The sequence below is a fragment of the Ursus maritimus genome, unplaced genomic scaffold (genome assembly GCF_017311325.1).
Source record: "Ursus maritimus isolate PB19 unplaced genomic scaffold, ASM1731132v1 scaffold_1, whole genome shotgun sequence".
NCBI classification, from domain to species: Eukaryota; Metazoa; Chordata; class Mammalia; order Carnivora; family Ursidae; genus Ursus; species Ursus maritimus.
In genome coordinates, this window is record NW_024423343.1 from 60447946 (window position 1) to 60468654 (window position 20709).

At 34.6% G+C, this 20709-nt stretch overlaps 1 protein-coding gene across 1 annotated transcript in view; it reads right to left on the bottom strand.

Moving 5' to 3' along the window:
* The window catches only part of UBR3 (ubiquitin protein ligase E3 component n-recognin 3), a 230724-nt gene that overhangs the window by 164821 nt on the left and 45194 nt on the right, over window positions 1–20709 (bottom strand). The window contains exons 6-10 of the mRNA XM_040644068.1: window positions 17174–17240; window positions 11264–11394; window positions 9677–9905; window positions 3071–3250; window positions 2361–2494 (exon numbers count right to left, since the gene is read on the bottom strand). Coding sequence (XP_040500002.1) covers window positions 2361–2494; window positions 3071–3250; window positions 9677–9905; window positions 11264–11394; window positions 17174–17240 — 741 coding nt within the window. The remainder of the gene's footprint in view (window positions 1–2360; window positions 2495–3070; window positions 3251–9676; window positions 9906–11263; window positions 11395–17173; window positions 17241–20709) is intronic.

Sequence of the window (20709 nt, forward strand, 5' to 3'; positions counted from 1 at the left end):
TCTCTGTCTTTTGTTGGCTTATAGGATACTGTGTTCCTCTGGTTTTTCTCAGCACGCTTATCTCTGATGTCGCAATGTTAGTTCTTTCTTCAGGGCCTACTTCTCTCCCTACTTGACCTCATGCCACCCCGTGGTGATAAATACCATTTACATTACCAAGGGTCTAAAATGTATAACCTTAGTCCCGACTCCCTTTTGGAGCACAAATCAGTCCCCACACCCATTACTCTTCACAGCAACCTATTATTTTCCTATAGAGTACACTTACAAAATGAATCTGTGTGTTTACCTACTTAACATCTATCTCCCCCATCAGACTGCCCCACAAGAACAAGAACCACGTCTATTTGGTTCAACACACAAAACCTAAGCATCTAGATAGCATCTGGCATAAGAACAGCATTAAACAAAATTTTTTTAGTGAATGAACAAATGAACCTCATATTATATGACAGTTTTTTTTAAATAAATGCTACAGCGGAAATTAAAGTACTACAATAACACTGAAACTAGAATCATAAACCTGAGTGAAAGAACTTTAAATGAAGAGATTACGTATCAGCTGGTCAGCATTTTTGAAGAGCTAACACTAGTGGTTCTTCACTCTGGTTAGAATCACTGCCAAGGTCCTTCTGCACATCAAATAAATCAAAATCTCTGACCATGGGGCTTAGACATATATACTCTTAGAGTTTCCGAGATGATTCTCATGTTAGAATAAGCAGAAAGAATGAGAGACCATAAGTCAAAAAAGGGACTAGTTTGAACAAAAGCATAGGAATCAAGAGAGGACACCCCATGTTGAAGAATGGTATTCAATCCAGTGAAGACATGGAGATAGATAGAGGAGCATAGATGGAAGATGAATTGTGAGATACAAGTTAAGGGCAAATGATCTTAAATGTCTCTATAGGAAACACAGATGTTACCCTGCAGACAGATGAGAATTTTAAGGATTTTTTTAAGCAAAGGAGAGATTATGCACAGAGCTTAGAAAAGTAATTTCAGTATTGGGACATATTAGAGTAGGAAGAATTCAGAGGCAGGAAAACCAGTTAAATTATCTTAACCACCCAGATTTTAAAGATAAAAATAAATAAATTAAAACACAGGAAAGAAGTGGTAGGGAGAATTTCTGGAACAGAAGAGAAATTTCATGGTATCTGATTACAGGTTGAACACAACTGGCACAGCAAGGAGATATAGTTTTCATATTAGATTAACTGTACATTTTCAGACACCATTAAATGACATAAAGGATACAGTATGGGCAGATGAATTTAATAAGTTAGTTAGGGGCTTGAGAAAATTCATGTACTTATAAGGAGATCTACATGAATAACCAGAGCTGTTGGAAATGTGAACCTGGCTAGACTAACAAAGTTATAAGTCACATGCATTTGGAGAATAGCTGAAGTCATGAGAGAAAATACAAATCTGCTTAAAGGAATTCACATATTTAAAGAACACGGAGGAGGGCTTCATAATAACCCTGTGAAGAAGGGCAGGCTTTAGTGTCCTGTTTCCATTTTCTTTTGTTTTGTTTTCCAAAAAAAAAAAAAAGGGAGAAAGGAGGAGACTATCAAATAGTTTTAAATGAGTTGACCAAGGATTGTAAGTAGGAAAAGGCAGAGCCAAGATCAGAATCCAAGGCTTCAAAATATTTCCACTATAAAATCTTGTCCAGCATGCTTATCGATACAGGCTGGCAGTTGGTCTTCACGGGATCTATATAGCAAAATCTCAGTCAAGTTCTTAGTTTAATAGGGTCAGGAAATTCCATTTTTCTGGATCATCCAGGGACTCTGGAGACCCATCAAACCAATACTTCAAAATGCAAAAAGTAAAATATATACTTGTATACAAAGACACCACTACATGCAATTACAAGTGATCATTTTCTTACTCAATTATAAGAATTTATGTTGCTGCTCTGCTACTATTAAGATTCCTTTTGTACACAACTGGAAGTTGTATGAAATGTATACTAATTTTGTGCTTGGAATCTTAAAAATGTAAACTTTATTGAGAACTATTTCCATTCCTTAAAAGACAAGAAGCATCGGGCAACTAACTGATAATGGATAAAATGAAGCAATAAAGATAAATATGGAGACTTCTAAAGCTCCAAAGACTAATCACAGTAAGGGAAGGCTGCAAGGATCTGATAATATAATGAACTCCAACTTGCCGAAGAATTACAGTTAATGTCTCAAGTCAGCATTCACACAGCTGAATTCACAATTAAACATTGCTCATTAATATATATAAGTAAACAAATCAATGTTTTCACAAATCTTTTTCTTAAATCACTCTTTTAAAGGTAAAGACAGAAATTAACAAAAATATTTTCGACATACCCTAACTTTACAATGGGATAAGAGCCCCCACATTGGCTGTGCACAGGCCTCAAGTTCAGCAGCAAAGGCAGCATAGTAGGTCTGAGACTCAAATTCCACATGCTCATTTAGTTCTCGCTTGTTTAAGTTCATACCTTGCAAAAATTAAAGCAGTTATAAACCTTGCCAAATGGAAGCAAGTATTCATATTTAAAATCAAGTAAAATACTTCCTAGTACCAAACACTTGGTGTACACAAATGGCATAAGTGACACAATATGTAGAGAAATAAATAAATAATTAAAAAAATAATAATCTAGTCCTTTTAGAAGTCTTTACGAACCAGGTTTTCTTAGAAACACTTTGTGAGTTGTCTCTTACATAATATAACTGAATATGTTAAATAAGAAAGTCAAAACTATTTTAAGTGATCCTAGTTGAAATTTTATGAAAGTGTTATAAAACTTTCTTGAAGAATAAATTAGAAATTTCTAGATTAATGATTTAAAGTGCTAAAAAACTACACTCCTATTTCCTTTTTAATAATTTGGTATTTTTCATAACTCTGATATATTTTCATGAACACTTGATTAAAGTACTTACAAATACTAATTGAGACATTTCACATGTAACCTGAATGATGTGCTATTATCTTTTAATTAGTATATCTGATCGTTTTCATTAGGCATTTTGTAAACTAAAAAAATTAATTAAAAAAGTAAAATTCATACCTTGAAAGAAAGATACAAAGTTCATCCATGTAACTAACAAACCATGGTCCTCCAAAAATCTCTTAGCCACACTTTGATGAGAAAGGATATTAATAAAATCACTGACAAGAGGCCAGTAAGTGTTATTCTTCAATAATGCTTCTCCACAGTTCACTACCACATGTAAACTATTTTCTTCATCTAAAACAGACACACACAGCCCAATAATAAGTTTAAAAAAAAACAAAAACTTTACCGATGATATACATTATATACATTAGAATCAGGGATATCTAAATTCAAACTCCAGCCAGCCATATGATGTGTTACTTAGACTGTGAATCAATTTCCCCATTTAGAAAATGAGGGAAAGACACATATCTTAAGGGAATTAAATGAAGCATTAACATAACACTGAGTACATCGTTATAATTATTATCACATGTCTAACATATTACATGATATTGAGCTAGCTATATGTTCATCAAACCTTATTAGTTTCTTGATTTTAACAACATAATGCAATATCTTCAGTTCCAATCAAGAAAATATTTTTATCCCTAGATTAATCTCATTCCATCTTATCAAACAAATCTGTATGATATAAGCGATATATAGTTACTTTCTTCTACTCAAAGAATATGTAATATAACTTTTTAGCAAATACAGTATTCCAAAAATGAAAGATACACACATACATAAACTTCTTAAGCCTTTAAAAAAAATCTTCAAAGTCCAATTACATTGTTGTGGGTGGGGGAAAATTAGGTATGTTCAATCAAACCTTTACTACCAGAAGTTAGAGCGTATATGCATTAGCTCTCTTAATCTATTCCAAATTAATTGATTCACTGGACAAATGAGCCCCCCATTCCTACTGTATAACATACTAATATTCATAATATACAGAGTACTCAAAGCTAGCAACCTATTCCCTAGTACATAAGCCAAGATATATGCTTATCCAGAGTCAGTTTTTGTTTCTGTTCATTATAATTGTTCTTTTTATTATAAAATTTAAATTAAAAGTACATAACTGATGAAATATGAATACATAAAGACAGGTATTACAAAAACTGGATTGGATCATAAGCTTTTGAGAGACAATAAAAGTGCCTAAGAAAATGTTAAAAAATCTTAGAGAAAAACCATAAAAACCTAGAATTTTACACTCAGATTGCTTCATAAAGATTTTTATGTTCTAACTCTAAAGAAACTGAAACTGGAAATCACAGATGATGTTTTGAAGAAGTGATGAGGGAGAACTCCAGTCAAGGAAACCATACCTTAAAAATGCTTTGCCCAAAATTAAGAGAATGAACAAGCATATCTGTATTTTAAGTTAAAATGCACTGTTTAATACGTGTGTAATTTTTTTTTTATGATTCCTCACTTTAACCAACTTTTTCAACTAATTATCTACTAATTAAACTCATGAGTGGGGGCGCATGGGTGGCTCAGTGGGTTAAGCGTCTGCCTTCAGCTCAGGCCCTAATCTGAGGGTCTTGCCCTGGGATCGAGCCCTTGCTCAGTGGGGAGTCTGCTTCTCCCTCTCCCTCTGCCCTTCCCCCCCACCTCGTGTGCACACGCTCTCTCTCTTTCTTGAGTGCACGAGCTCTCTCTCAAACAAAATCTTTTTTAAAAAATTTTAATATTTAAAAAATTTAAAATAAACTCATCAGGGAAGAGGCTTCTATTGCACTTCTTATTTTTCATACATTAAATTAAGGTTTCAGTCCATGAAATTATTTTACCCAACTCTTAAATTTAATAATATACAAGAACGGGACCCACAAAGTTAAGTATGCTCTCTTTTAGCACCTCTCAACCGGATGAGAGATGGTGTAACTGAATGAAGAAGTGGGGTTTTACAAATCACCCACACCTGAAATTAGAAAGCCCTCTCTGACTGACAACTACTGCCACCATGAGTTGGTGAGCAGTTGATACTAATGGAACAGTGCTCAGTGATGCTGGAATTTAAACTTAATTTTTTAAACACTGAAAATCACTGTTCTATTTAATTGAAACCAGAAGATGAATAAGCAGAAAACAATTAAACAAAATGACTGTTTTCCTGGTACTGCTTTAAATATTACTATTCTTGTGAAAAACACCTTGGAACCTTTAGTGAAATAAAGTGACTAGGATTTCTATTTTTCCCCAACTGAGATTCACTCATCAACAAATATTTACTGAGCACTGAGGGCCAGGTGTTCTATTAAGTTCTGAGAATAAAGAGGTAAATAAATCAAAACTTATATAGTCTATCCACTGATATTAATATAAGAAGACAGTACTTTGCCTCTGATACGGCTATCACAGGCAAAGTACAAGTCATAAGAACAAATATAGCTAGTCTACAATTCAGGAAAAGACCCTTCTGAGGAAGTGATGTCTAAACTAAGATCTACAGAATGAAGGAGGAATAAGGATCAGCCAAATAAACTAGGGATGGGAGAGGAAATGGTGTTTTGAGTAGAGGAAGCAATATAAAAAAAGGATGGAATCGTTAGGACAAAGAATGCAGAGGATGGGTGGCACAAATGAAGCCAGAGGGCCTTAAAAATTAGCTTCAGGAGTTTGGAGTTCATGTGAAGAGGATGACAAGCAACTGAGGGGGTAGGGTTGAGAGACAGGGACATGATCATATGTGTAGTGCGGAAAGGGACTAAAGAAGGGTGGTGATGGCTAGTGGCATGAGGCCTGGAGATGACAATGGCTTGAACTATGGTGGTGGCATGAAGATGTAAAGATAAAGAGAAACAGCTATTTTAAGATGTTTACAGGTTCAAATGACAGACTTGGTGATGTTCATTATATCTACAAGGGGTACAAAGAAGTCAAAAATGACTTCTAGGTTTTTAACTTGGGCAGCTGTATAGGTGGTTGGACAGTGGAACCAAAACACACACTTGTGTACTCACATACACATACATACACACACACACACACACACACACACACAATAATAGAAAAGAAGCAGGCTTGATAGATAAGAAGAAAGAATTTTTGGTGTGGACATTGTGTGTTTGAGGTACTTGTAGACATCCAAGGAATATAGCTCAATAAACAGTTTGATATGCAGGACAGATCACTCTGGGATTATTACCATCTACAGACATCCTTATGGTTATGCAACATATGATTTGGGGGGTTGGGGGGGGTTTCTGGGCTTTTTTTTTGTTCTGTTTTTTTGTGAGAGAGAGAGAGCGGGCAGAGGGAGGGAGAGAGAGAGAATCTTAAGCAGGTTCCATGCCCAGTGCAGAGCCTGACGTGGGACTCGATCTCACAACCCTGAGATCATGACCTGATCATCAAGAATCAGATGCTTAACCGACTGAGCCACCCAGGCACCCCTGCAACATATGGTTTTAAGTTCCCATTTTATATATAGACTGTTTCATAAGACAAACTATAAAATTTCAGGGATATGAATAGTGATGAGTTATGTTTGGAATCACAAAGTAATATGGTGCAGAAGCAAATATGACAAAGTAAAAGGGTAAGGTAGGGATTAATTACTACTACAGGCTTTTTCCTTTTAATCTTTAGCTACTGCCGTGGCCATGTGAATTCTCATTGTATCAGCTTCTGTATTTACTAATAGTATAGCCAAAATTTTCAAATACTGTTAATGAAAATTTCTGTAAAAGCTAGATAGATTTATTAAAAAATAAAAACAAAGTATAGAGATCCTGTTGTAATATCTGTAGCTAGTTATAGGTAATTCACAATATCTAAAGCCCATTCTAATACTCTTGATGTAAAAACAGGAAAGTTTATGGTGCTTTTAGAAAACCAGTAAACATGTATCATGAAACATTATGCTACTTTTTAAAAAAGAGGAATAAACACCATGGGAGCTAAAGATCATTTCAGACCTTGGCTTAGAAAAATGTAATTTACTGCTGGAAAAAATACATTTATATTTAAAGATCTTAGCAATGCTACCAAAGCTATTTAGCTTCCAGAAAATTCAATTTGTGTAAGAATTTCCAGAAAAGACTAACTGCGTTAGAAGGGAAGTATATACAGAAAGTAAAATAAGACTTTGCAGTATGATTTCAGAAAATATGGGGAAAGTGAGAAGAGCAAAGAGACTGGGACAAAGTGCCAAAAAACACCAACATCAACAGGACAAGCAGAAAAGAGTTTTGGACCACAGAAAGAACAGACACTCAACAGTATGAAATGCTACCGAAAAATCAGGAAAGATAAAGTCCAAAGAGTGGCCACAGATTTCCCCAGACTGTATGTCATGAAAAGGGTGATCATATAATTTATTGTATAAAATGGGACACTTCTGAGAGTAAAGGAGATTATATGAATAACTATGTCAGAACAACATGCATTACTTGGAGCCATTCTGGGGAAAGTAGAACATGTGACCACTGGAGTCACAGACAATTTCAGAGAGAACAACAGAATGATGGCAGTAGACACTAGACTGAAGTCGGTTACTGAGTGACTAAAAAGCAAGGAAACAAACATAAACTCTTTCAGGAAATCTGGCTACAGAAAAAAAATATGAGGCAGATTCAAACACATCTTCTCAAACATTCTTCCTTGAAGATCAAGTGCAAGCTATATACAACTTATTAATAAGCACAGCTAAACCATTTAGTTAAAAAAAAAAACAGACTCCAGATTCTTTCCAAAAGAGCAGATACCTCTAAATTTTAAAAGTTTTCTAGTTTAGGGGGCCTGGGTGGTGCAGTCAGTTAAGCATCTGACTCTTGATTTCAGCTCAGGTCATGATCTCAGGGTCATGAAACAGAGCCTGGCATCAAGCTCCACGCTCAGCATGGAGTCTGCTTAAGACTCTCTCTCCCCGCTTTTGTCCCTCCCCACCTCTCTCAAATAAACAAATGAAATCTATAAAAATTTAAAACAATTTTAAAAAATTAAAGTTTTCTAGTTTATAAATTAAAACTACCCTTTTTGTGAAAAGTCCTTCTCTAAATGTATAATTCTATATATAAGAATAACATTGATGCAACTCAATGATGATAGATACTATTTCAAAAAAGGACAAGCAATACATGTAATGTATGTAGCTGAATCTTCAAAAGAAAGGGTCATCTTAATTGAAGATAGAAGAGCTATAATACAAAGCTTTTAAATTTTCCTTTAAAAAAGTGAAGAGATATATTGTTTAATGTAAATAATGTATTATGCTCCCACTATACCTATAATAGGAAGACAGAGTCACATAATGGGCAGGAGTACAGGTTTAAGTCTGACACCTAGCCTTACTATTTACAGCTATAAAACCACAGATCATTGACTTCAACTCCCCAAGCCACAGTTCCCTCACCTATAAAATGGAAAAAAACAGTATCTACTTCACAGATGGTTAAATGACATAATACAAAGTACTGAGAAAAGAGCATAGCACATAGTGAGTGCTCAAAAGATGGTAGCTATCATATCAGCTAGCTATTATTAGCATATATAAAGCACTGCATCCTGCACTGAGTATACACCAGTTTTCAGGTTATAGTATCACATGAGAATAGATCACGTGAGAACAGAGAGTAAATAGTAGCTGATATGCAAAAGGAGGTAACAGTGGAACAAAGCAAGTCTCAACTACAAGATCTCTCCTCCAAAGACAATGGAAGGGTCCTAAGATTTAATCTCGGGTGCTGTTTGTTATTAAAGTTTAGCTCCACGTGCCAACAAGTGAAGACACAGTACTATTGATGCTGATCTGCTTTGCGTCATGCTTAAGGGCAGATTCTGACATCAGGAAATAAGACAACCTTGGCTCTGTCATTTACTAGCTGTCTTAACTATGGTAAATGCCTTAGCTTCTCTAAGCCTCAACTGACTCATCTTTAAAGTGGGAATAATAAGGATAATAATACCAATCTCAGAACTGTTCAGAAACTTAACTGAGACAACATATGAATGGTATTAATACAACGCCTCGTACATAGCAAATAATTCAAATAATATAAATTATTACAGGGAGGTAAAGTTAAGATGAAAGACCACAGTGAAATGAGAATGGGAGGAGGTCCTAGAAATATCACGGTAGTTTGAGGAGTATCAATCATGTAGTAAGCACAAAAGGAAAAAACTAAAGACCTCACTAGGGGAAAACAAAAAAAGGCAAGATTTATTTCAACTTTTAAATTCTAAAACTATAGGCATATAAAAATATCTAAGGCAGATAACAAATTTATAATAAAAAAATAGGAACATGTCTAATAAAGAAATGATTACATTATGGTAAAGCCCTATGACATTAATACCTGCAATCATTAAAAAACATGTTTTCAACACATACAGTATAGTGGCATATTTTTAAAGTATATTTTTAAAGTATTATTTGAACCTGTAAATATATTCCTATCACACAAAAGACAGAAAAGAAATACCAAAAAATGTTAACAACAGTTATTTGTGAATAACAAAGCTAAAGGTACTTTTAAAGTTTGTCTTTAAAAAAATAAAGTTTATCTTCAAATTTTGATGAAAATTTTCAAAAAAATTCTTTAACACAGATGTATTATTTTATAATATTTTTAAAGCTATCTTAAGCATGTAAGGAGGTTTTTAAGACTACTTATACAAAGTATACCAATAATAAAACTAGGGAAATAATTCTGAATTTACCTTGTAGCTCACTTTTAATTAGGCAACTTTCCATCATGTATAATAGCACAGTGACCATAATATCCAGCAGCTGACATTCTTCTGTTACCTGTCTGGCTAGCTCTTCATTGCTGAACAACTGAACACTAATATGCACAATTCTGTTAGACATTGTGTCTGATTCATGACTTTTCTTCAGTGTTTTCATAATGAAAGCATAATGTTGAACAAAAGTTTTTGTAAAAGCAACCTGTAAATTTTTTTTAAATAGGATGAAAAAAACACATTAGTTTAACTTTGAGTTTTATAACACATTTTCCAATACATTATATTAACATTTTAAAGCTTTTATTAGCTTATGATGACATCCAAGATAATTTTAAATGTAATTTCAATGATGATGGTAGTTACGTTATTTTGTTTGGAACATTAGCAAAATACTTGAATGGTTAAAAAAATTTAATAGGCATTTTAAATTATTAAAGTTTTAAAACAATTACAAATACCATGATTTAAAAATACAAATTTTCACTTTGCTTACAAATATATCAATTAACTAATGTCAAAGTAGGTATCTTTGTTCTGTGCTATCCACTTTAACAACAAAATCTAAAGTCTCAGCTAAAAACCATACTAGAGGATTTAATATAACTAAAATCAAGAGAGTCAATGTGACTACTACAAAAGAAATGTCTTCTCCTATTTGACTGGAGCTGATTACTATCTGACTAAATAAATACTGTTTTTGTATAACATATACATTTCTTGTTTTCCTAAACGGGTATAAAGACACAAAACAATGGCATTATTCATTTAAGTATAACTCCTAAAGAGGCTTTATTACCTAAACCATAAGAAGAAATACAGCCAAAAAAAAAAAAAAGGAGGAAGAATAACAACAGCATAATTTATTTTCTTTTCATACACTAGGCTTTGTCACTTTGCCATAGCCACGTGGTGGTCGTTGGTGAGGGTCCAGACCCTCTGGGACTAGAGCCCTCACCTACCTACATGTGTATATAGGTCAGTAACTGTTCTGTCTTTAACAGCTCTGGCCAGCAACAACTAACCCTATGATTTTCTCAAACCTAACCCCAAAATCCATTTTTTTTTAAATAATCTCTACACCTAACAAGGGTCTTGAACTCATGACCCCGAGATTGAGAGTAGCATGCTTTACCAATTGAACCAGCCAGACACCCCTGTAACCCCACAATCCAAATTCAGCTGCCCCCTTAAACATTCTCATAGCACCTTGTACCTCTCCTTTGGAGAACCTACCACAATTTAATTGACTACATATTTACTTGTGCAATTATGTTTTTGTTTGTCCCCAGCATTCTCTGTGGACCAAGTTCCATGCAGACAGACTACCCTTAGGAATACTGCTTTGTAAAGCTGCTCTGCCTTAGATCTACGATTCTGTCCTTTTTGTGCAAACCCTGTTTTGACAACAAAAGAAGCTAATGCTTTTTATTCGTATTATCTCAGTCCTCAAAGCTACAATAAAATAAGGCAGAGCTTAAAAACAAACCAAAAAAATTTCATATGAAAAGGCAAAGAAAGGGGAGCAAAGTTCAGAAAGGAAGGGGAAAAAAACATAGATACCTTATACTCTTGATCTGGAAGCATGTTGAGTAAGAAAGTTACCATCTTCTGAGGGAATTCATACTTTATAGTCCAAAACAATAGTTCTTCCAGAAAACTTTTATGTTTCAAAACATCCATTATAGATTGATCTACATAAAAAAAAGAAAACTTATCACCTAATGGTTTTAAACCTTACTATAATTAATAACCCACTAACCTCAAATACTTGAGTGTATCTACAAGTTAAGGCTACCCTTTCAATAGTTCGATTATAATACTGACATCATCAATCCAGGTTTCTACAACCTCCATGGCTGTAGATAATATAATAATAAAATACTTAATCCTTATATTTTAATAGGAAGCAGTTACTAAAAAAATAAGTCTTAATTACTTGCCCTTAACATAAGCCATTTATCTAAAATTTCTACTAAGATTCAAAATAATTATCTTACAAGAACAATATTCATGGTACTTAATACTAGTGTTAATAGTAATAATAATTTTAAGCTAAAAACAAAATATTGAAGCCATAAAGCCCAAAGTTATTGAATCTTTTAATATTTAGTTTTTAGAGAAAAGGGGAGAAATTGTTATAGGATTCAATAACTTATTTCTTTAAAATTGTTCTTCAGAAATGAAATACTAATTTTGCTGTAGGAAATAATTACTAATGTATTGCTTACTCTAGTATATACAGAAGCATTTGCTTTTTATCTGGTGAGAATATACCAGGAAAATTATAAAGGTTATACATGCTTACTTGCACTGGACTCAAGATGCCCTTCTTCATGCATAGGGGAAACAGAAAATGGATGCCCCTTTTAAATAAATATTCAAAGAGGGATAAAATTACTAAACGGCCAATTTCTAAGCTACTCCTTGAGGGCTACTTTGTCTCCTGCTAATCTCTGCATCCTTGCCACATTTACTCAACAGAAAGGTCTCAACAGGTAATATAATGAACTGAATATTTTTAATACTTCAGCTATTTCTTTGTCTCACTTTCTCCAGTGTTTTTCCCTGAAAAAGAAGTACAAAATTCTGACTACTGATCTTTGTTGGAGCAAATGATCTTGGGCTTAGGATACTGCTCTGGATCATCAGGTCTATATAAGGACATTGAAGAGGATACAGCAAGGGTCAACTGTGAATGGATTGGTTCAGTGATGATGCTTACACAAGGACTAGAGTTAGATGAGGGATTTAAAAAAAATAATATCACATACACCAAAATACTCACATATAGCCGTAACTACATTACAGTTCGAGGTGTCTTGCAGAGTAACCTTGAAGCATTTTTTCAATTAACCTTACCTCAGTCTTACAGTTCTCCTATTATTGAGTAATGTGGTCACACCACATCTCCTCAGGTCATGGGTCTAAAAATGGAACAATGGGACACCTGGGTGCCTCAGTCGGTTAAGCATCTGACTCTTGATTTCGACTCAGGTCATGATGTCAGGGTTCTGAGATTTAGCCCTACATTGGGCTCTGAGCTCAGCACAGAGTCTGCTTGTCCCTCTCCCTCTGCTCCTTCCCCTGCTTGCACTCTCTCTCTAAAATAAATAAAATCTTTTTTAAAAAATGTAACAATAAGCTCAATAAGTATGCCATCTCTCTCTTGATTCTTCTATAAAACATTCTGATTTTAACAGGCTTGAATCAGTACTTATTAGACATAACCTTAACCCAATTTTTCTGTTAATAATTAATAACCCATTATTTTCAGAATAATAATTTCATTATTCTGGAGACATTACGATTTTAACTACAAAAGGCAAAAGTTATATCCCAATTCCCCAACTCCCTTTCAGTGTCCCTTTAGTATAAGCAATATGTAACAGCAATAAAAATATAAATACAATTATACTATATATCTCCTTATTGGAAACTACTTATTCTTTATTTTCTCTCAGAATTTCTACTTGTAAAACAGAAATCTCTTCCTCCTGAACTAGATAATTCCCAGGATATGACAATGATTTAAAAATAGAAACAAACCTGTCTTACAAAAAATGAGGTAAAATATATTCAAAGGCACATGCCGACAGATTCAAAGCCAAAAAGTAACAAAATTAGGGCCCAAGTGAATCAGATGATGAAACTATATTCTAATTTTGAATATAACCCAGAGCATATTGCTGATGTCAATTTAATTCTTACAATTCATTTAGCACTAATATGATTGAAAATTTTAGACTACCAAAAAAATAAATAAAATCCTCACAGACAAGTGTTTCTAAAAATATTTACAAAGCTACAAAAAACTTGTAGTATTAACCTTAGAATTTAGTTATGACTCTGAAAGTCTGTATTTGCCAAATGAAAGCCTAAAGCTACCATAATTATTATATGTCATATATTGAAAAAGATATATTCACTTTTTTTTAAATAAATAAAACAATCCAAATGAACCAGGAAAGCTATGGCTTCTACTAAAATAACTGCAATTGTGTACAATCCGTTTTTTCATCTTCAGACAACAAAGAAAACCCCCACAATATCTTCACTGCTATCGTCCTTAAAATAGGTGATTTCAGTTTCCCCAAGATATTTAAAATATGTGTGATGTGCTTTGTGTGTCATGTTATGGAAATGTGGTTGAAATGCTTCCATCAGTTATGTATAGCTACATATTTACCTTTAAAATCTGGATTAAATGGTCATGATTATTACAATGCCTAAACAACCTTAAGCCAAACTGTAAAAAGAGATTTTTGAGCAATCAGTATGTGGTACAAATGCGTGAGCAACGTAAAGATTTTCATCAGACGGCAGAGTCCAGGCTCCCTAACTCAGCTCAATAATCTCGGCCATGTTAGCTGAAGTCCTCTAGGCTTCAGTTTCTTCATCCTTAAAATTCAGGTTTTGAGAACAGTGAATGTAGCACAGTGCCTCAATTTCTTGCCTATCATCTATTTTATTCTCACCTCACTTTCAAACCACTGAACCAAATTCTTACAAAAACTAAACCAATCCCTGGACTTCTGATATCTTCAAAAGCCAACTATCACTTTTTGAAAACAGGGGTTCTATCTAATTCAAAAAGCCATTTCTTCCATGCACATACTTAAAGCAAAAATGATGTCTTAAATCTCTGTACCACTTCTCACCAGTGGAGGAAGGAAAAGAAGATAATTAATCCAATCTCACATATGAAAAAAATCAGGTATAAAATAAGCTTCAACTTTAAGTCTCCATAAAAAGTATCTTCAGCCAAAGTTTGACCAGACTGAAGAAAACAATGACCTCTTACACCATAACAGGTATTTTTTTTTCTAGGCATCCCTAAAGCTGAAACTCAAGTATGTACCTAAGAGTCCACTTCAACTCAGATGTGTGTCAAGGACTCAGGTAAGCACATAGACAACTCTGGTAAGTCAAAGGCCAGGTCGCCATATGGGTTTCTAATTTCAGGCATCACAGGTTCTCCACTAGGTAAGGAAGAAGGAGAACATGTGTGCACGTGTGCATCCTGGACCACAGATCAAATTTCCTGCCCTTTGCTATTGTAGGGCCAAGGGCAAGCCACCCCAAGATGGGCTCCTTTGACATGAAGATTAGGAGGTTCCTCAAAAAATTAAACACAGAAATACCATGTAATCTAATAATTCCATTACTTGGTATTTACCCAAAGAAAACCAAAACACTAATTTGAAATGATATATGTACCCCTGTGTTTACCGCAGCATTATTTAAAATGGCCAAGATATGGAAGTGTCCATCAATAGATGAATAGATAAGGAAAATGTGGTATACATACACAATGGAACATTAGGCAGCCATAAAAAAGGATGAGAATGTCATGCGACAACATGATGGACCTAGAGGATGTTATTCTAAGTAAAATAAGTCAGACTGAGAAAGACAAATACCATATGATTTCACTCACAAGCAAAATCTAAATACACATACACACACAGAAAAAGCAGAATCAGACCTAACGATACACAGAATAAACTGATGGCTGCCAGAACAGAACAGGTGGGGAGATGAGCAAAATGGGTGAAGGAGATACGGAGATACTGGCCTCCAGTTATGGAATGAGTAAGTCGCAGGAATAAAAAGCAGACCATACGGAATACAGTCAATGATACCATAGTGATGTAACAGGACAAATGGTAGCCACACTTGTGGTGAACATATCATAACGCACAAATTTGTCAAATCACTAAGTTGTATACTTGAAACTAATGTAACATTGTGTGTCAACTCTACTCAAACAAACAAAAGCAATTGAAATCCAGCAGATTCAGGAAAAGCTCTTTACCTTCTCCCTCAACAACCTAGAAAGAATTTAGATAGAGGACCTGCTCCAGGAAGAGAGCTACCATCATAGATAACTACATTATGATATAAACCAAGTATGGTAGACAGGGAGGAACCTAGCAAGACCTGTGTCCCATTGTTTCTAAGAGGCCCAGCAAACATGTATTTATCAAATATTACTCTTTTTCATCTTCCTGTGAATTGCATGTCTTCCCTTTAAAGTCTCTGATCCTTACCCATTCCTGCCTAGTTCAGAATGACCTATATTCTTTATTTTGCCTGTTTTTGGAATTTCCATGTGTCTGTAAATTCCCCATATGTACAGTATTAAATTTGATTTTCTCCTGTTAATCTGTTTAATGTCATCTTAGTCTGGCTAGAAGGATCTTGGGGGGTCCCCAACACTAGGAGACCCAAGTTAAATGCAGCAGCGTAAGAAACTCAGAACAGACTTACAAAGTGAGCCTCACCTGAAACTACCTGCTTGCTCCACCCTTCCAAGCAGTTGTAGATATTCCACAAGATACACTCAGCACCAGAAATAATCATCTTCTTTTCAGCAAAATAATAATTTAGCCTCTGGAGACTCTCTAACCCAGGATACAGACCATGTTAAGATCTAGAACTCCATGGCAAAAATCCAGAGCAAAGGCTGTCAACTAGTAACAAATACTCTAGAAAAGCTTTTAGTAAGGGTCAAGAAAACAGTGATTAATAGCTTAAGCTCTGGGATTTGAATTAAGGATCTACTTCTCATTAGCTGTGATCGCTAATATGCCTCCATTTCCTCATGCATAAAATAGTAGTAGTAATAATAATAATAATTACTGCTTTATATGGTGACTTTAAGAATTAAATAAAACAACATATGTGAAGTGCACGGCACTATGTCTAGCATATACAAAAAGATTAGTAAATATTACTCATTATTATCACTAATCTATTCCCTCACTACAGACGTACCTACTTCCTTCTTTGAGCAAACATGGATTGAGCCCTTACTGAACCCTTAATAAGTGCCATTCATTTTTATTCTCTCCCTTCTCCCACTTCTCTCTCTCACCATCTCTCCCATACGTATGCTTTTTCACTCTAGAAATTGCACACCTCAGATCATAAAAAGATGTAAATCAAACTAAAACTTTACACCAAAAACACTGGATCCAAATCAAAGAATCAATGAAAAGATTTACTTTTTTACGGCTCAAATATAATAATGCATATCTTATGAAAACAAAATAAACAAAATTCCAATAGTAAGGGTTTCATTTGCTTTTAAGGTCCCCCACAATCACTCCCTAACAATACTTTCTCCATCAGTAGGCAAATCTAAGAACATAATTCTCCCTTCAAAATGGCTAGCCTATCAAGTGTTCTTAATGATCAAACATTTTTAGCTTTTTTTTAACTTTTTATTTAAATTCCAGTTAGTTAACACACAGTGTCACATTAGCTTCATGTGGACAATATAGTGATTCAACAATTCCATACAAAACCCGGTGCTCATCACAAGTGCACTCCTTAATCCCCATCACCTGTTTAACCCATCCCCCACCCCCCTCCCCTCTGGTAACTATCAGTTTGTGTCTACAGTTAATCTGTTTCTTGGTTTTCATTTTTAGCTTTTTATACAAGGAAAAAATTAAATATAAATACCTTTGGTGCTACCGCTTAGTTTGACCCTCTTTCTCTTGCCCAGACCTTGACTCCCATCCTGATCCTCCTGGAGGAAAACAAAATTAGCATCATATACAGTCCTATTCATGAATTTATACATTTTACATAAATATAAATATGCTTATAAATTATGTTAAATATGTAACACAGGCATGCTTACATAGTATTAATGAACACATTTCACTTTTATGTATATACTGTAATAAAAAATATTTTTAATTTTAAAATTAGCATTGTAATTAAAATATATAATGAAATCCTCAGTATTAAAATACAAGTTGTCTTAAATTTAACCTGTGCTTTTAATGGAAGACTTGTAAAACCCAAAAATACCAAAATAAAAAATTTCCTATTAAAAAAAATTTCCTAACTTTATAAATCAATGCACAAAGAAGATAAAGGGGAGGGAAGCAGATTTGCATAGGAAGAAAGGAAAGCAAGGGAAGAAGGCTAAAATAATAAATAGAGAAAAGGCGTTGAAGGATCTAAGAGAAAAAATAAGTTCAAGAAATCAAATTCTGAAAAACAAGCACAGCACATTAAAAGCTAGAGTTGACAGTTAAAAAAATAATAACAAATTTTAAAATACTTAGGAAAAAAATCCAAGAAGGAAATACAGGCATTTCTGTTTATATGATATATTCATTCCTAAAAAAAGCTCACAGTAAAAATAACAAAGCTTATGGGGAAAAAAAGATGAGGGACAAACCACTCACAACCTACTCAAGCGTGTAACCAGAGAAGTAACAAACGCAATAATCGATACCTGGGGATATCATCTGGATGCCTAGACAAACATCTTGGAGTGGTCTGAGGCTGTCTCAGGGGATGTTAACACAGCAACACAACAACAGGACGGGAACCTAGCCAGCTAAGAGAGCACAGAGGGAAAAGGAACACAGGAAGCAGAACCCTGCCCCTAGTGCAACCAATGTAAAGCTAGAGGTGTGCCTCTTGGGGAGGGAGCCCTGGATACAAGTACTCATGTCTAATTTTCCTTAAATGTTGCTGAATAGGTTCCTGCTGCCTTCACAGCAGAATTCAGGTTTTTTCCCCTCCAGCTAAAGGATATGATTCTACCCCCCATTCTCCTAACTCTCCTGAACTAGGAAAGACTGCATAAGAATCCCAAACCTCCATATTATACTGACATCTTTTTCCTATTTTCCAAACATATACGAGCCAAATGATATTATAAAGACATGTGTGGTAGTATTTTGTATACAGTCTAAATTGTACTAACAACGGTGCGTGCTGGTGGTGGCAGTTAGAACTGTGGTACAAATTCCCAGATACTTTCTCAATTACAGCCCACCAAATCTCCAAAGCAGAAAAATAGCCTTGGTTTCATGTTGCTGTTTTATCTATTTGTATGGCTTCCTTGGCCTATACACCATATAGCCTTAACTTCAGGTTTCTAGCAAACCTAGCTAGCGTCCATCCTCAGGGCTGGGGTTTTCCAAAGATACCATTTAGCTCAGTCAATCAGCATTTACTCAGCACGTCCATACGCCCTCCTGTGAATCCCCACCTTTGACAGTCGTCTCTGACCATCTACCACCTGGCAGCAGTACAGACTGTCAAACTATACTCTCCTCCTCCTCTTCTACCACCCTCACTTTCTCTCGGAGTAATTTGCAAAAACAAAATTTGGAGCCTTAAAAGACAAAAAACAGACCCAAGAATATAAAATCATGACACAGGGCCCAGAGGGTTCTAAAGTGTGAGATCTAGCTAACAGCCATTTGTGAAACTGTTCTCCCAATCTTGAGAGAAAAGACAAATTTGGAAAAAAAAAAAAAAATTTTATAACCCAGGCTAGGATTACTTCATAATTTCAAATATAAACTTTCTATAAAAAGAGTATCCTTGATCAAGCAATGGTCATGGCATAACAAAGTTCTATAAATTTCCCAACCATACAGTCTAAAAAACAAGTAAAATTAACTAAGAAAAGAAGAGAAAAGCCATTCCAAGAAAAGACAGCATAAACAAAAGCACAATGACAAAAGTCTGGAAACAGACCAGTGAGCTGGGTTTCACATCATGGTAGATTATCAAATATAACTAGGAAGGGAGATTAAAGGAAGGATGGGAAAATGCATACTCTTGTAATTTTTCTGAATGGCAATTTGTCAATACACACGTCAAAAGCCTTTAGGTATATTTATCATTGTAACAGAAATTTTAGTTATAGGAATTTATCCTAAAAAAATAGACAAGTGAATAAGGACTATATGTATAACTATTTATCACAATGTTATTTATAGTAGCAAAAGAAAAGAATCTTTAGCTTCCAACAGCAGGGGATTAGGTAAGTAAATTATAGCACACCTGTACTCTAAGGAAAACAATGCTGGAGCTCTATTTTCATTGTGACCAGATAGTTCTTCAAAAACCACTATTAAACATGAAAAAAAGGCATGCTATATAGAATAGCATCTAGAGTATGAAACCATTCAAGTATTGATAATATACACATATAAAAACTGTTAAAATATATTCCTTATAATATTCAAAACTGTCATTAGTGAGAAAAGCAGGTTATAGAATAGCATGTATAGCATGAAACCATTAAAATATATTACATATAAATCTGTTAGAATACAGATAGCCACCTCTAAGTAATACAGTAATACATAATTTTATATTTTTGTTAACATTTTCTATTTATTCAACAATGAATATGGATTATACCTTTAAGTTAATAAATTTTAAATATGGTTCTGATTTCCATCCTGTCACAATCTGCTCAAGATAACTGATTACTATGTTATCTATTACAAGTCCCATATTTTTATCTTAAGAAAAAACAATACTTTTAAACAGGAAGAACTCCCAGTGTGGTAATTTCAGGATTAAGGAAAATGAAAATACAGTTATCATGACCACAATACCACACCCAACCCCAAAACCGTGACAGTAAGTTTTAGTTCTTCCCTATTTATCCATGAAGAAGCAGTATGGGAGAAAACCACAGCCCAATGGACAAGGAAGGGAAAAAAATAAAGTACAACCTCAATCCAGACAGCATTTGTGCATTTGTATAGCCTGGAGAAACACTTTCGAAATCTTTTTTTTTTTTTTTAAAGATTTTATTTATTTATTCGACAGAGATAGAGACAGCCAGCGAGAGAGGGAACACAAGCAGGGGGAGTGGGAGAGGAAGAAGCAGGCTCATAGCGGAGGAGCCTGATGTGGGGCTCGATCCCAGAACGCCGGGATCATGCCCTGAGCCGAAGGCAGACGCTTAACCGCTATGCCACCCAGGCGCCCCAACACTTTCTAAATCTTAACTAATCCCTGGGCACATTGCCACATGTGTTTCAGGTACAAAATATATATAAATGTCCAAAATGAGATAAGACCCCAAAAACCCAGATTCAAACTCCCAGCCTGCAAAATTTACAGATGGTTTCTCAACCAAATTAACTTTTCTTATTTTCTTTGATGACTTTACTAGACAGATGAAAAAAATGTGAGCTCCATAAAAAGAAGTCAGGTAAATTCACAGA